This window comes from Vipera ursinii (assembly GCF_947247035.1).
Source record: "Vipera ursinii genome assembly, chromosome: 1".
In the NCBI taxonomy this organism is placed as follows: Eukaryota; Metazoa; Chordata; class Lepidosauria; order Squamata; family Viperidae; genus Vipera; species Vipera ursinii.
In genome coordinates, this window is record NC_139512.1 from 111,321,416 (window position 1) to 111,339,227 (window position 17,812).

The window sequence follows — 17,812 nt, forward strand, 5'->3', positions numbered from 1 at the left end:
ATGCTGCCCAGCCCCTAGCCTGCCCGGTTTTGGCAGGTAGCGGGGCGCTGTCCACACAGTGCCGAGAGGCTGAGCCGGGTGGCATGAATCTGAAGAGAAGCACAACGCTGCCCAACCCCTAGCCTGCCCGAAGTAGGCAGGGCCATATGCTGGCCACTTCCAGGCGATGGTGCATTTCTTCATTCCTCACAAAGGGTGATACCTCCCCAGCATGCACCCAGGGGGCAGTGCCGACACGGCACGGGCCAGTCCCTCACTGTTTCCAGATGGCCTTGTGGAGCTAAGACTGAATGTATTTCAGCATAGATGACCACCACGAAATTGTACATTGGCTCCTGGCCAGCCTGGGCTAGGGCCAAGACAGCAGGGGCCGTTCCCTTACTGTTTCCAGGATGGCTTCGCGGCCCACATGAAACCACTTCGCGGGCCGCATCTGGCCCCCGGGCCTTGTGTTTGACATGTCTGCTATAATCTAAAGTTTGAGAAATATCTTGCAGAAAAACAATTTTTCTTAAATATTCTTTGGTTGGAAGTTGGTATAAATAAAACTGAAAGTGATGTAATTTAATACACTGAACTATTGACTGAAAACAGTCTTCTATCTCAGAAGGTTGGATAGAAGAGATCCGTTCTGCTTAAGTTGAACTAGTGTAGTTAATTGGAGAATGATACACTAGCCTTAGGACCCTGCCTAAGCCCAAGTCAAGCTAAAGCAAAAAATAATATAGAAACGTAGGAAGCTCAAACTTTTATGTCCCTCTAGAGGTCTAGTTAGGTGCTCAGCTCTTCAGTTTTAGTCAGCCAAATAATTGAAGACAGCTTGAAATGTATAAATATAGATTGCTATGATTGCTATGGTCTAGACTCTAGTATTTTACCAATTGCTGTCTTGAAAGACAAGTGTAGGAAATTTTCTTATAATGAACAGTTTTTGCCTGCATAGAACAGGAAATATACAAACCAGGGTTCATTTTTTTCCCTGTACATCCCATTTATAGGGATGTTAGGGGCTTATTCTGTAGGTACCTCAGCTCCAAGATTACTGCATTAGCCTTATGAGAGCAAACTATCAAAATTTCAATTTGGGTGACAGGACTATAAGACCCTTTCAGCAACAATGGAGGCAAGATGTTTTTGGTGGGGACAATATTTCTGTTTGTTGTGGTATAGTGTATAAGGTTTTGCAGTGACTTGATATGCTGATTCACAGTGTGATCCTAATGCGTTAAAATTGTAAACGTGTTAGATTTGCTTCACCGAATGCACTTTAACACCCATAAAATGTGCTTATCAAATCATTTGAAGCATATAATAAATTGGTTTTTTTTTTGCAATCTGTACTTCAATTGTAATGGTAATCATGTACCATATTTATCTGAAACGAAGATGCCTTGAATTTAAGAGAATTTTCTCCCAAGGGGAGGTGGTCAGGAAAAAAAACTGATAGCAAAATCTATATCAGAACCATCTTCCTTATCTTATTCATTTTGACAGCACTAGCTGAAAACAGCTCTGGGGATTCCTCTTACTATCCTTCTGATTCTGTGCATATCACAGATTGGTATGTGTGTGCGGGTTTATATATACTTACTAGGAAAAAAATAGAAATACATTAATTGATTTCACAATGAACAACTAAAATGAATTGCCTGTAAAATAAGGTACCTTGTTTGTAAAATGATCTTGAGCTTCAGATATCAGTATTCTAGTGTTAGAAATCTGACAAGGGAAAGGGGATCAATCTATTGTCCAAAACGCCTGGAGGCGGGATAAGACACAATGGATAGAAACTAATCAAGGGGAGAAGCAACCTAGAACTGAGGAGAAATTTAATCAGTGGAACAACTTGCCTTCAGAGCTTGTGGGTGCTCCAACACTGGAGATTTTTAAGAAGAGATTGGACAACCATTGGTCTAAAATGTTGTAGGGTTCCTGCTTAAGCAGGGGGTTGGACCACAAAACTTCCAAGGCCCTTCCAACTCTGTTATTCTATTATTCTGGGAAGAAAGAATGAGACAGTTGTTGAATCAGAGATGAAGTTTCTAGAGCAGAACATGCTGAGTCAGTTGTTGGAAGTGGTTATATAGAAAAACCTTGCCTTTGTTACTTGAAAGTACACTGAATTATGCCCATCCTCTAGGAATTCCAAGAAAGTACACTTATCTGGATTTCCTTGAGGGAACACTCTGGAGTTAGGCACCCTGCTGTGTTGTGGTTTCCACACACATTGTGCACCGTACTCCCTTCCAGGAGAAAGAGCCAAAAAAAAACACAAGAAAAATCCACAATGAAGATGGATTGAGAGGTGAGCCTCACTGGGAAGGAAAAAAAAGAGACAGACCTCATTTTGGCAGAACAAGGATGAAGTTCTCCAGAGGGACAAAGCAAGGTCTAATTTTTAGGCTAACTGCAGAGATTGGCTGCTTTCTTCCTGTCTCTCCTATTCTGGTGTAAATCCAATCCCCCTTCTTACTACCAAGTAAATATAGTTGTTTAGTGGAGTTGGCAGTTGTATGAAACCTTTTGCAAGTATAAAATTGGAAAGGAATATTTTGGATAAGCTGGGAAGTTATTTCAGTGAGATAGAAGGAAGCATTAATGCAAAATATACTAATATTTTTTTTTATTTCCATTTATATCCCGCCCTTCTCCGAAGACTCAGGGCGGCTTACAAGTATGATTGTAATTAGTTATGTTACATCATTTGCTAACAGAAGTAATATTCTAAAATGCTTATTGTCACCAATTACTCTGGTACACTATAAACATTGGGACCCTTCCCCTCCCCCTTCCCCCATTTAATTGTGATGATTTGAAATTAGTAGTAATTAGCAAGGGCTCTTTAGTATCTTTGGGTTGATAATAGTTTCTGAATCGAATGGGGTTTATTACCCAATTAATTAATTGAGCAACAAATTATAAGGTTTGACGACCTTATATATATATATGTACTTGCATGACAGATTAACATTACAAAATAAATTTGCATAGTGTGATCAGCCCAATGCTTATCCAGCATCGATCTTCCAATATGATCCCAGCACAAAGGATGTCTTACATCCTTTTATCTTTTAAAAACCTCTAAATGGTCAAGATTGATTCTTTAGCTAGGAAAAGCGAGGAAGAAGTATGAAATGCCATATTTTTACCTTATTGAAGGACTTTATTCTATAGTTTTCTGGGGACTTCAGGGCAGAGGAGAAGGCAGGCCAAGGAATTTCCTTTCTGAACATCTGTGCACTTGTAAAGTTATGGATTCAGGGCTCAGGGGAGAGAAGATATAATATTGTGAGTCAGGCTACTGAATGTATTTGGCAGAAGAAAAGAACTGCTGATTTATAAATCATGCAGGGAGAATTATTCGGAGAGTTTCGTCATAGCCAATTAGAAATATGCTAGGATGTGTAAGCTTTTGCAATAAAACACATGTTGTTTCAGAGAGGGAAGGTGTATGGAATTCCAAGCCTGCTGATAGGAAAGCTAAATTTGGGAAGGGGTATATGAGCCTCCCCTTCTCCAAGCTTTGCATCAAATGTTTCTGCTTCATCAGTCCCAACATTTCCATTTTGAGTGAGAAAACCTGAGGGAAGTTTCTGTTGTTTTCATTTGAACATCGCATGCTCCCCCTCTCTCAAAGCAACCAATCTATTTTTTTTTCTGCATATGTTCCTAGCTGAATTCAGGAATTCTGGGAGTTGAAGTTCACAGGTCATAATGGGGCCATAGTTGCCCACCCCTGGTATATGGGATGTCAACTCCATCTCCCTACAGCGTCTTATCACTATAAATCAAAAGAAAGAGCAAGGTTTTTAATTCCGTAAGTTTCTTTCTTATCCATTTTCTCTCATGCTTTTTTTTCTTGTTTAGCTGATCTAACCCCAGTCTATTAAGTCTAGTTCAAGAGGAAAAGTGATCCTTCACAGTTAATTCCATGTTCTTTATGTGTTAAATGTTAATATGAACATATTAATGATCATCTGCAACAATGTTACAATCATGAAGTTTTCAAGCAAGCTGCAAAATAATATTTCGGGGGGGCAGATTAGAAAAGCTCTGATGGTTTAGTATTCGAATCATGACATACCAGCCAGGAAGTTTTCTCATCATAATGCCATTGAAATGGTGCCTCTTCTGGGCTTTTGTTCTTAGCTGCAGCATTACAGTACTTGGAAGCCGAGAGACACATTTGTTTCCGAAGCATTTGTACATCCATTGCTTCAGTGGTGCTGAAAATTGGGAATTGATTTTACCCGTTGGACTTGCTAATTAATATTGAAGGACATCTGTCTTACCCTTTTATTCCTCTTCCGTGCCCCAATTCCTTACATGTGGTTTCAGCATTAATAACACTTAGTGCTAATGCTTATCAATAATTCAAAACCAGCTCTACAGAAACGTCAAAGTAACTTCAATTATTCCTCTCTTTCTCCCTTCTACTTTTGTGGTACTTCTGGCAGTATTTCTTTTCTTCCAATCTTATTATTTTCAAAGCCGCAGGAACTTTTGAATTAAAGGATAGTATAGAAATATGAAAAAAGTATAATATCAACTATTGTATATAACCGTGGTGGTGAACCTATGGCACACAGAGCCCTCTCTGTTGACACGTGCGCCGTTGCCCCAGCCCTAGGTCTTCAGCTGGGTTTTATAAAACCTTTTTGCTTTTGGCCTCTGCCACCATGTGCAAAAGAAAAAAAAATGGCGAAGTCCATTTTCCTCTCTGAGTTCATGGTGACCTAACCCTAACCCTAAGTGGAATTTTCCTCCTATGGGGTTTTCCCATGTATTTTACCAGGAAACATAGATAGGGCAGCTTAGAAAGGTTAAGTGCCCTCCTAACCATACCCAAGTACTTCGAATTTGTTGGTGAAGTCCATTTTGCTCTCTCAGTTCATGGTGACCTAACCCTAAGTGGAATTTTCCTCCAATATGATTTTCCTATGTATTTTACCAGGAAACATAGATAGGGCAGGTTAGAAAAGTCAGTCCCCTCCTAACCATACCCAAGCACTCTGAATTCGTTGGCGATGTCGATTTTTCTCTATGAGTTCATGGTGACCTAACCCTAACCCTAAGTGGAATTTTCCTCCAATTCTGATTTTCCCGTGTATTTTACCAGGAAATATAGATAGAGCAGCTTAGAAAAGTAAGTGCACTCCTAACCATACCCAAGCACTCCAAATTTTTTGGCGATGTCCATTTTTCTCTATGAGTTCATGGTGACCTAACCCTAAGTGGAATTTTCCTCCTATGGGATTTTCCCATGTATTTTATCAGGAAACATAAATAGGGCAGCTTAGAAAGGTTAACTGCCAACCTAACCATACCCAAACACTCCGAATTTGTTGGTGAAGTCCATTTTGCTCTCTGTGTTCATGGTGACCTAACCCTAATCCTAAGTGGAATTTTCCTCCAATATGATTTTCCTATGTATTTTACCAGCAAACATAGATAGGGCAGGCTAGAAAAGTAAGTGCCCTCCTAAACATACCGAAGGACTCTGAATTCATTGGCAATGTCCATTTTGCTCTATGACTTCATGGTGACCTAACCCTAACCCTAAGTGGAATTTTCCTCCAATGACATTTTCCCATGTATTTTACCAGGAAATATAGATAGAGCAGCTTAGAAAAGTCAGTGCCCTCCTAACCATACCCAAGCACTCCGAATTTGTTGGTGATGTCTCTTTTGCTCTATAAGTTCATGGAGACCTAACCCTAAAGTGGAATTTTCCTCCTGTGGGATTTTCCCATGTATTTTACCAGGAAACATAGATAGGGTAGGCTAGAAAATTAAGTTCCCTCCTAACCATACCCTAGCACTCCGAATTTGTTGGCAATGTCCATTTTGCTCTATGAGTTCATAGTGAAGTGGAATTTTCCTCCTATGGGATTTTCCCATGTATTTCACTAGGAAACATAGATCGGGCAGGTTAGAAAAGTCAGTCCCCTCCTAACCATACCCAAGCACTCCGAATGTGTTGGTGATGTCTCTTTTGCTCTATAAGTTCATAGAGACCTAACCCTAAGTGGAATTTTCCTCCTATGGGATTTTCCCATGTATTTTACCAGGATACATAGATAGGGCAGCTTAGAAAAGTAAGTGCCTTTCTAACCATACCCAAGCACTCCAAATTTGTTAGCAATGTCCATTTTGCTCTCCGAGTTCATGGTGACCTAACCCGAACCCTAAGTCCATGGTAGCGAACCTATGGTAGTCATGCCACAGGTGGCATGCAGAGCCCTCTTTGTGGGCATGCGCACCGTCGCCCCAGTCCTAGGACTTCAGCTGGCTTTTATAAAACCTTTTCACTTTAGGCCTCTGCCGCCGTGTGCAAAAAAAAAAGGTTCAATCAATCAATTTCAACTTCTCGCGGGAAAGAAAAAGATGTCGCAAAGTTGGAATTAATTGATTGAACTTTTTAGTCCCACACAGTCTGCTGTTACCACCACAGCCACACCCACCCAATGGGCCATGCCCACCCAATTGGCCACACCCACCCAATGCACCACACCCACCTGGCACCCGATGATACATAAGTGGGTTTTGGGTCGTAGTTTGGGCACTCGGTCTCTAAAAGGTTCGCCATCATTGGTATATAACAAAATCCAAGACAGAGAGTTTTTAGATGCTACTCCTAGGATGATAGTTATCAGTAAGATTGTACAATGCTCCAGGTTGTCATAAAAGAGTTCAAATTTCTGTTAACTGTTAGTGAGATTGAGAATATTTCGATCTGTTTAGTTACCTTCTGTTTAGAGTATCTGGAAGTAATCATGGATTAGACTGAAGGAAAAAAAAAGCTTGAGGCTTAAAGGTTAAATCCTAACCCTAACTCAAATAACACATTTTAGGTCAAACCATCAATGCCAACGGTTATAATTTTATTTTGGCCCAGTGTGTCATGTAAACTCTGTCATTGTAATCCATGTTTTTTTAATTTATTTGTCTGTTTATTTTTCATTATTTATTTATAAAATTTATAGGCAGCTCATCTTACCTCAAGGTAATTCTTTTAAAGTTTAGTGCTTAACTCTATGCCTTCTGTTTCATTAAGTTTGACTCCAGGCTTTTTAAAGCTGATTAAAAATGGACTTATTGGAAAAATACTACTCACACAGAATGGAGAGGCAATTGCCTGTGTGGCTTGCTCCAGATTTGTTTATTTGTACATGTTTAATCAATAACTAATGCTGTCTTTTTATCATCTAAAGGCAATGGGGGACAGTTTAACAGAAAACTTAGCTAACTGCTCATGAACAGTGCTTTGCATAAAATTTGGAAATAATTTTAAAAAGCTTTGAAAAACTCCCACAAATGAGGTCTACTGAACATCAAACATTCTGAATTCAAAATCCATATTATTACACAACCATCCCTAAGAAATACATCTCTTTGTACATATACGTGATTCCTACCATGAGTTCATATTCTTTAAATGCTGGACATTCCAAGAGAACAAAGAATACATCAAAAAATATTTTCTTCTCCCCAGTTTTTTAATATGAACAGGTCTTGACTAAGATCAAGGGTAAATTATTTAAAAGGGGAAAAATCTCTTCGTAATGAATTCACTTTATGAAGTGTTATATGTCCCCACAGTGTATTGCTCAATGCCTTGGGCACAGTTGGACAGTCTTATTGTATATAAAAGTTATATTTCAGACACATGGTGAGGTTTATTGGTTCTCTCTTCATTTTTATGAGGTTCCATTAAAATGAATACTTTACATCATTTATTACCTGGCATTAAAGCAAAAAGGTTTTAACTGTGAGACAGCTCTGGGCTTGCTTCGTATTTCATCTAACAGTTTTGTGAGCAGTGTTGAACATACTGGAATGGCACAGGTATCGGCAATTTTCATTTCTCTTTTGCATCCTTTCTCCTCTGCATCATTATATAGACTCTTCCTTTAGCATTTTTTGGACCGAAACCTTAGCGGTACTGAAAAGGGTTTGCTGTGCTTAAAAATAACCAGCTAATTTCTTGGTGGTTGGATTGTACTTGCAGAGGGCCTGGAGGAAAACCTTTCTGAAGATTGTAATGATCACACTTGAGAGAGGCAGAGACGGAGTGGGGCAGTTGCCCCATTCTGGTCCTTGGTGGTCTCTTGGAAAATTTGTCTGGTCCGATTGCAGAATATGGGAGACATGGTATTACAGCAGTTCTGTTTTCTCTGCTGGTCCTAGCCCCTGTTGGACTAGGGAGAATGGTCGAGTCCAATGCTCCTGAGCACCAGTGCCCTTTGAGGTGTCAATGCTCTATTCCCCCCCCCGAATTTAATGTATACATGAAACTGCTGAATCAAATCATCCATCAGTGTGCTGATAATATTTAATTACATATCTTAGGGCAGGCCAGCATGAAGCAATGCCATTAAAGTCATGTCCCAGTAGCTAAAGGCTATGAAAATTTGAATAGGGAAGGATAAGCTCAGATTCAACTCTAGGAAGACAGAATGACTTTGGGTGTTTGAACCTCTTTGGCCACAAAAAGGGTTACTCTACTTGGTTTGGATCTAGTGTGCAATCTGGGAGTCCTTTTGGATTTACAGCTTCTGCTGAAACATGAAGAGGCAGCTTTGGTCAGGCGGGCTTTGAACAAGTTCATTCTATGCACCAGTTGTGGCCTTTGATGGACTTTGAGATCATTCATATGGTCTCTCGTTCCCTGATCACTTTGCAAATGAATTATTTCAATCCACTGTACATGGAGTTGCCTTTAAAGGAGGGGGGGCAGGGGGGCAAAGTTCGGCCCCTAGGTCTCTCGTTTGTGGCGTTCCTCAGGGGTCGGTTCTCTCGCCTCTCCTGTTCAACATCTACATGAAACCGCTGGGTGAGATCATTCGTGGTTTTGGAGTTGGGTATCATCAATATGCTGATGATACCCAACTTTTCATTTCAACCCCAAACCACCCCAGTGATGCCCTCGCTGTTATGTCCCGTTGCCTGGAGGCGGTTCGGGTCTGGATGGGGAGGAACAGACTTCAACTCAACCCTGACAAGACTGAGTGGCTGTACATTCCGGCATCCCGGGACATTCAAAATGTTCCATCGCTTTCTATGGGGGGTGAGCTCTTACCCCCCGTGGATAGGGCTCGCAACTTGGGAGTCCTCCTAGACTCACGACTTACCCTGGAAGACCATATAGTAGCCGTGACTAGGGGGGCTTTCGCCCAGGTTCGCCTGGTGCGCCAGTTGCCCTATCTGGACCGGGATGCCCTGTGTACGGTCACTCATGCGCTCGTGACCTCTCGCCTAGACTATTGTAATGCTCTCTACATGGGGCTTCCCTTGAAGACCACTCGGAGGCTCCAACTGGTACAGAATGCGGCCGCGAGAGTTGTCTTGGGAGTTTCCCGGTACTGGTAATGGGAGTTTCCCGGTACTGGTAATGATCTTCAAGTCCTTACATGGCATGGGTCCGGGATACCTCGAGGACCACCTGCTGCCGGCGTCAACTCCCCTCCGCCCTGTGCGTGCCCACAGAGAGGGCCTCCTCAGGGTGCCTCCAGTCAGGGAATGTCGACTGGTGGCCCCCAGGGGAAGGGTCTTCTCTGTGGGTGCCCCGGCACTATGGAACCAACTGCCGGTTGAGCTCCGGATGGCATCGGACCTCCGATCCTTCCGTCGCAGGTTGAAAACCCACTTGTTTGAGTTAGCTGGTCTGGCCTGAAGGGGAATATGGGTTTTTTAATTGGTTTTATTATTTTACTATTGCTGTATTTTAATTGGGCATGGTTTAATTTTCTTTTAATTTTTGTATACCTATTTATATATGCCCTGTTAACTACCCTGAGTCCCTAGGGAGAAGGGCGGTATAGAAATCCAATAAATGAAATGAAATGAAATGAAAATCCACAAGCTGCTTAGCAGCAAATGCAGTACAGGTAGTCCTTGACTTACAACTGTTCACTTAGTGATTCTTCAAAGTTACAGCAGCACTGAAAAAACTGACATATGACCATTGTTCACACTTACGACTATTGCAGCATCCTCATGGCTGCATGATCAAAATTCATTTGCTTGGCAGCTGGTTCACATTTTTGATAGTTGCAATGTCCCAGGGTCTTGTGATCACCTTTTGCAACCTTCTGGCAAGCAAACTCAATGGGGGAGCCAGATTCATTTAACAGCTGCAGTGATTCACTTAATAACTGTGGCGAGCAATGGGGCAATTAATAATTTTCTTGCTCAGCAACAGAAATTTTGGGCTCAATTGTGGTCATAGGTTGAGCGTTACCTATAATCTGGTCAGCAATAAAGGACTATGCCATGTCTATATAAATACCCAGACTCTGTAAGCTGGAGCGGTTACCATTTGGCTTCTAGGCGCAATTCAAAGTGCTGATGGTCACTTTTAAAGCCTTTTACATGGCCAATAATCTTAAAGGTTATTTGGGAGTGGCCTATGTCTCCTGATTTCAATTTATCTGGGTAAGATTTGGCAGAATTGTCTCTCTCGTCCAGCCAATCCAGCTGTATAATCTAATAGGAGGCAGCCCTTCAGTGTCCTAGCACTTGCCCTCTGGAACAGCATCACCCCCCCCCCCAATTTTGTATGCTCTCTCTCCCCCCATAAAAAGGTAAAGGTTCCCCCGCACATGTGTGCTAGTCATTTCCGACTAGGGGCTGGTGCTCATCTCCATTTCAAAGCTGAAGAGCCAGCGCTTGTCTGAGGACGTCTCCGTGGTCATGTGGCCGGCATGACTAGACGCCAAAGGCGCACGGAACGCTTTTACCTTCCCACCGTAGTGGTCCCTATTTTTCTACTTGCATTTTTACGTGCTTTTGAACTGCTAGGTTGGCAGAAGCTGGGACGAATAACAGGTGCTCAGTCTGCTCTCCCCCCATACTGCCCTTTAAAAGAGCAATAAAACCACAGGTCCTTCTCCAGGTCTTGAGTTAGAGGAACCCTGTTGTCTATTTCCTCTGTACGAGTATAGGAGAGTTGGTTATTGTTCCCTCCACATGATACTACTGCTGGGGTTTTATTTTGATTTTTTACAATTTTACATGTGAAGCGATCCAGAATAATTGGAGTTGAGCTGCCTGAAAAATAAATGAATGAATGAATTCTATCCAGAGATGGAATTTTCTTTAGATGGCAGTTTGACATCCCTAGCTAACCGGAAGTCCACCTAGGAATTTCAGAGCCTCTTGGCTTTGACCGGAAGTCCACCTAGGAATTTCAGAGCCTCTTGGCTTTGACCGAAACATTGAAACGTCCTTGCAGAAGAAAATGACAGCTAACTATTTCCATAATACGGATGGATGCATTCATCAGGAGTCAAGCTCCGCTTCTCATTGACCCACTACAAGCCCATGGCATTTGGGCTTATAAGGCCATAGATAACACATTTTTTTTAAAAAAATATTTTGTGTAGGTGGGTGTGAGCACTATAATCTGTTGTTCTTTTATCACTAACAGTTGACTGACATTTTCTACATCCAGGTACCATTTGGGGCAGGACTGCTTTAGAAATGAAACTTTACTTGATGCTTTCCAATCATTTATTAGGTTTTCTGTTCCAAGGTTTATATGTTGCCAAGAATGCAGCTGCTGTGTGATACAGTCTCTATCTAGAAATTCCTATGTGTAGATCGGGATGTGAATCAGATATTCAGTTACACGTTGCAATCATCCCTTTTTTTTTAAAAAAACCCCTCTAAATATGACAGGCAGAGATGGAAGTAAAGCAACCAGTGTGGCCTTTGTTGCAGTCTTTGAATGCCTTTTTCTTTTCACTTTGTTTCAATTACTCCCTTGGTGCAGGGCTGCCGCACAAGGCCTTTCTCTTAGCTTAATGGAACGGCTGATTCAGAAATACGGGGACCGTGTTGTGAAGATGCTCACTGTGCAGTACCGAATGCACCAAGCCATAATGCAGTGGGCTTCCGCTGAGATGTACGATGGTCGCCTCTCAGCTCACTGTTCTGTCGCACAACATTTACTGAAGTAAGTGATCTATAGCTTACTTGCTTTCTTTCTTTTCCTGCCCAAATGTTATATCGATGCTGCCTTTTAAGACTTAAAGCTAATGCAGACTTCTCCTGACTGCACTAAATCTTTTCCTCTAGCGCTGTTCAAGCAAATAGCCTTTTGCCCCATTTTCAACTGGCAAATAGCTGATTTCTGCACTGAAGGTTACAGCATGCAAGTTTTGTTCAACAGCTTGAAGGCACGTTGTAGGCTTGTTGGCCCACCAGCTGTCATGCTGTTAGGCTTGCTAACAACCTTTCCAGCAAATTCCAACTTTTGTTGAAACTTAGAAGAGAATGTTAGCTCCCTGTTTCTTTTCTTTGCTTTGACTCTTCCTTCTTTCCTTCTTTGGAGATCAACTTGGGATATCCTAAAATAAACAAAACTTCTACATAGAAAGGGAAGGGAGTGAGATATCGCCCTGTTTAAAAGAGAAGTAGTTTTAACCCCAATGCTGTCTGGCTGTTGGTTGACAGGGGAGTTTGCTTATTCATTACAGTAATATTCATGATTCATCCATCCATCCATCCATCCATCCATCCATCCATTCATTCATTCATTCATTCATTCATTTGAGTCAAACCATCCCTTAAAGTACAACAAGAAAAACAACAGAGATGCCAGGGTTCATGTCTATACGGGGTTTGGGCCCTAGGCATGCCTTGAAGGAGAGGTCCCCCCCTTTGGGACCTCACTTAACTTCTAAAATTTAAGCATTCCAAGTTTATTTGTGGTCCAAGAGCAAACACAAGAAAAAAGAACAGCAGTGCAATTCATATTATAAAAGAATTTTGAAAATTGCAAGAAAATCCTGAGACAATACCCAGTAATTAATAATGTGATGGGGGAACCAGATGTTTCTAAGAGTTCTAGCTATTGAAAGCAATTTTGAAACTTTCTTATAGATTTCTGAAGAGGGGTCACCAAAAGAAGGTTCATGGTCTCCTGATCACAGTGGCAATGCAACCAGGAAATATTAAGTTCTATTATCATTGGGGATACAGCTGACATTTTACTAGAAAATGTGAAACAGATTCTACCCCCATGTCTGAAAATAGTTATGGCTTTCACGTGGAAAACTTAAATATCTGCCAGATTTTGGTCTAATAGGTAATGCTTAGGCTGTTGTAATAGTCTCCTATGAGGGACATGTAGAATATTGAAGAAATATCTACGGATAGTCCAGAGAAGAGAGACAATTGTGTTATCACTAATATGCCTTCTTAGGGTGGCAGAGAACCTATGGTGAGATGGACAAAGCAATTTCCTCCCTAGGATTCCTTCAGCCAGATCCTTGCACAACAAAATTGAGCCCCAAGAGTAATGCAGCCACGTTCCAGTCAAATTACAGCATAAGAAATTGAACCAGGGACTTTTAGTAAGATTTTTTTTAATTTGACTTAAATTGCTTTTAAGCTAGAGGACTGCTTATAGATACACAGCTGAGCACCATATGACATCATGCCCAGAACTTTAATTTTAAATAGTTTAATAGCTTCTGAAAGATCATTATTTCCAGATCTGCAAATTTAGTGATTACAAGAGATGCTTCTTGGATTCTTGCTAGTAGCTTTCTTGCGTGAATAGACTTGCAAGTAGAAGATTGAAAATAGATATCTAGATACTTAAAGGATTTAACCTGCTTGATAAGTTTGCTGCTAATCATCCAATTAGAGCTTTAAAGTGTTTCCCGGAGGATACCAATACCTTTGTTTTAGAATAATTTATTTTGAGGCATTTTCTGGGGCAGTAAAGCAATAGAGCTTTATGATGTCTTTGAGGGTCTATTTGCTTTAGAGAGTAGGACTTCATCTTCACCATTAAGAAGAATAGAGATGGGGTAGTGGGCAAGACAGGGTGGATGTAATTCTAACTTAGCAAACTCTTAACACTATTGATAATGTAAAAATTGAACAGTAGTGAGGAAGCATATAGTCTTGTTTAACACTTTGCAAGTAGAGACACATTTAATTAAGTCATCAGCAATATTGCCCTAAACTTCAATAGTAATGCCATGATGCAATAGCGTTATTAGTTTAAGAAGAGGGTGTTGTGGTAGCTAATTTCTTCAGAGTTCTTCTCATGGTATAGAGCAGGGGTGTCAAACTGCCGGCCCGCAGGCCGCACACATCATGGGGAAGCCACGCCCACCTCATTGCCGGCAATGGCAAAATCGCCCTGATACGTTGCATGGCGTCATGTGATGTTGCGAGTTTTACATGTCTGGTATAGAGTCAAAGGCTTCCCTCAAATCTATGAGGGCTACATAGAGGGCATCCTTAGATTGATTACAGTATTTCTCAGCTAAATGAAGTAAAATGATACATTGGTTCATGGCTGTGTGATCAGACATTTTCAGAGGACATCCAATCCTAGAGTTTTTAAAATTTAAAAATGGAAACTGAATAAGAGACTCAAAGAGCTAGGAAACAAAGATAAACTGTGACGCTATATTTGCATTTTTTCCCCAGTTACGAATGTAACTATAATCCAAAACATGTAGCTTGTGTATGTGTCTATTTGTTAAGAAAATAATAAATTACACCCAATATTTAGAAAGACCAAGATTGAAGAAGTTTTGGAATATGGCACTTCATTGTATGTTGTAACAATCTATTTCCTCATTTGTTAGGAACAGTGAATTTTCTCTGTCGTGAACCAATGTATCATTTACAGATGTACAAATACGGATTGGCATATGTATTTCACTTTATACCTCCTAAAATATAAAGGTAGGCTACACAAGGAAAGGTTTGGTTTTTTAAAACAAAAATAGATACAATTCAGGGAACATTTTCATCCAGATAGTGTGGAAAGGAAATTATATCAGAGTTTTAAATCACCAAGAAAATAATTTCAGGACATAATATTGATGGCCAATGAAGTGAAATACTTTCTAAAGTCTGTGAAAAAAATTGTCAGCTATAAAAATGAGTTGCTGCTTTGAGAGAAGGAAGATGTTCGTGTCACAAGTAGGGCCTGATGCTCCTGATAGAAGAAAGCTCTATAAATTTTTGCTGCCTTCGCTAAGCTCTATGAAAATCTCTTGAACTGAAATATTCTGATCCCCTCTTTCTAATCATCACCAGGTTATAAGAAAATACAAGATGGGAGGTAAAAAGACTTTGGCAAAACTACTCAAATTTTACAAGTTGTACAGAGGGGGTTACAAGCAGTGTTATTAAATGGCAACCTGCCCCCCCCAACAATGTACCTTACTGTGTTCAAAGAAGCATGCACAATTGTAGTTTTAATAGCCATTTCAGTATTAAGGAAAAGTATAAATAATTCCAACTGTACTCGGCAGGATGCTAGGTACATTATTCTGAAATATGTACCATCATATTCCATAAACGCTTTCCCAGCAAAATTTTGCAGAAGACTCAACACTGGCTCAATTGCAACTTTGTTTTCAGCTTTTCAAATACACGGGGAAGTGTATTATTTGCTTTTCTGAATCATTTTAGTCTGATTTTTACTCTTGTGAAAAATGAAAGGGCCTAATCTTGTTGCAAAGATTTTTACAATTGTTGCATTCCTTTCATGCTGCTTTTTGTGAGCTGCCATACCTACGTGTAATAAATCCATTTAACACAGCAATAATATAAAAATGCTATCCATTATTAAAAAGAATCTCATGATAACTAAGCCATGATAACAATTGGCTTAATGTCTACATTTAATTTGTGTTTTGGGTTGTAAAGAATACATTTTGGAGTGTAAACAGTGCAAAGAAGCCTTAGATAGTGACAGAGAGGCCAATATTTATGTGCATTCTCCACAGATTAAATCTGAAAACTTGTCCCTATGAATACTCCAAAAGCCTACAAGTCACATACTAACCAAATAGATCATGAATGTTGGAATTCTAAATGTTTCCCGCCAAAGCTCTGAAATGTCGATGTGCAAAAATAGACAAAACCCCTGATCATGCAGTGTGTATCTTTCTTTTTAAATTAGTATTTTTAACCAATTCTCCTTTGCATTCCTTAATAACTGCTGATGGTAAAGTGAGAATTGGTTTGCTGCCCCAGTAGCTTTAATCTCATAAAGATTGTATCTAAATTTTTATTACTGATACTACTGTTGTGGACACTAAGCTGATGTTGAACTTAATTACGGCAGCGAGACTTTTAGTAGCGCAATATTGGAAGAAGGAAGAACTGCCGACTATAGAAGAATGGACTTTAAAAGTCTCCAATCTGGCGGAAATGGCAAAGATCTCAGCATACTTGAAAGACCATTCACAACAGAGATATATTGTGGAGTGGAGAAGATGGATTGACTATATCCAGAATAAATATGGGACTAAAAAGTTTCATTTAGCATTTGAATAAGTATTGATGTGATATTTAAATTGCTTGTAGTTATTTTATAAGAGTTAAAGTGCGATAGATTTAATATTTTATTATTGTTTGCATAAGGTAGACTATGATTGTTTGTATTTTTATACCCTGTGTTGAGCTCGGGGAAGTTGGGGAGGGGGGAGGGGGAGGGGAGGGAGGTATTGGGGAGGGCTGGGGAGAGGGGAGGGGGTTGGGAAGGGTTTTGTCTTTTTAAAAAATGTATTGTAAAACTTTTCAATAAAAAAATAAAAAAAGATTGCATCTAAATTTTGAAGGGAGAGTTATTTGATATAAGAATCTTTTGGCATGATTTTTTTTTAATCCCATTTATATCCCGCCCTTCTCCGAAGACTCAGGGCGGCTTACAATCTAAGAAGCACAAATCAATGTGCTTAGCAATAGCCTTCATTCTATGTATATGCCTGCTTATTAGGGCTTTCGCCCCCCCCCCAAGTGGCATTTTTACAAAGTCAGCTTATTGCCCCCAACAATCTGGGTCCTCATTTTACCTACCTCGGAAGGATGGAAGGCTGAGTAAACCTTGAGCCTGGTGGGACTCGAACCTGCAGATGGAATTATTTTAAAAGAACAAAAATGGGGTTAAAAAAAGAGTATAAGTAGAGAAGAACAAAAGCTTTAGTAACCTGCTGGCATTGTCTCTCTATATTGACCAATGTGTGAAAGACCAGCTGTGTATCTGAGACCTTGCAATAGGATAATGCAGAAATATTTGTTTTTTGTTTTTTTTTTAAAAAAAACAGTACAGTAATTGCTTACTTCTCCATCCAGAACAAAGAATTGGTCTTTGGAGAAAATGCTATTAGGAACAATGCAGTTTTGAACAAATTATGTCCATTAAGCTTAACATTCTAGTCAGAGATTTTCAGGAAGACTGCTTCAGCGCATATTCATGCTGACAAACCTCCATCCTTTTCGGTGGGTGGGAAGTTTGTTGTCATTTCCACTTTTAGCTTACAACTTTTTCTCTTATTATGTAGACCAACAGACTGTACTGAATAGTAACTAGAGTTTAAAATATGTTGACTTGTAAGCTACGATTTCTGAAAGCACTTTATTTGAACCAATACAATTAATATTCACCACAGTTCCTGGGCAGTACAAAATTGTAACTTGGTTATTTAATACTTAAAAACATAATACTTTTAATACTTAATAACAGGAGCAACAGCTTCTTGATTTGGAGAAGGGGTTTGATATAATTCTAGTCCTTCATGTACCTGTAGAGAATTTCTTCACAGCTATGACAGGGCAAGCCTGTTTGTCTATATACTGGTGAATATCAATACACTTCCAAGTATCAGTTGCTTTGACATTATTGTACAAACGAAATATAGTGCCAAGGGACAGAAGGAGCTGGGCTACGTAACTTGCAGGTTTGATGGGAACTGGGTCCCCTGGAGTCAATGCTGGGAGGGAAGATAAACCTCTCTTTTACATCTCTTTTTTTTTATTGAAAAGTTTT

General features: G+C 40.1%; 1 protein-coding gene across 1 annotated transcript in view; it reads left to right on the plus strand.

Moving 5' to 3' along the window:
- IGHMBP2 (immunoglobulin mu DNA binding protein 2) overlaps nt 1-17,812 on the plus strand; it is an 84,744-nt gene that overhangs the window by 48,245 nt on the left and 18,687 nt on the right. The window contains exon 9 of the mRNA XM_083348961.1: nt 11,777-11,959. Within this exon, the coding sequence (XP_083205087.1) occupies nt 11,777-11,959 (183 nt within the window). The remainder of the gene's footprint in view (nt 1-11,776; nt 11,960-17,812) is intronic.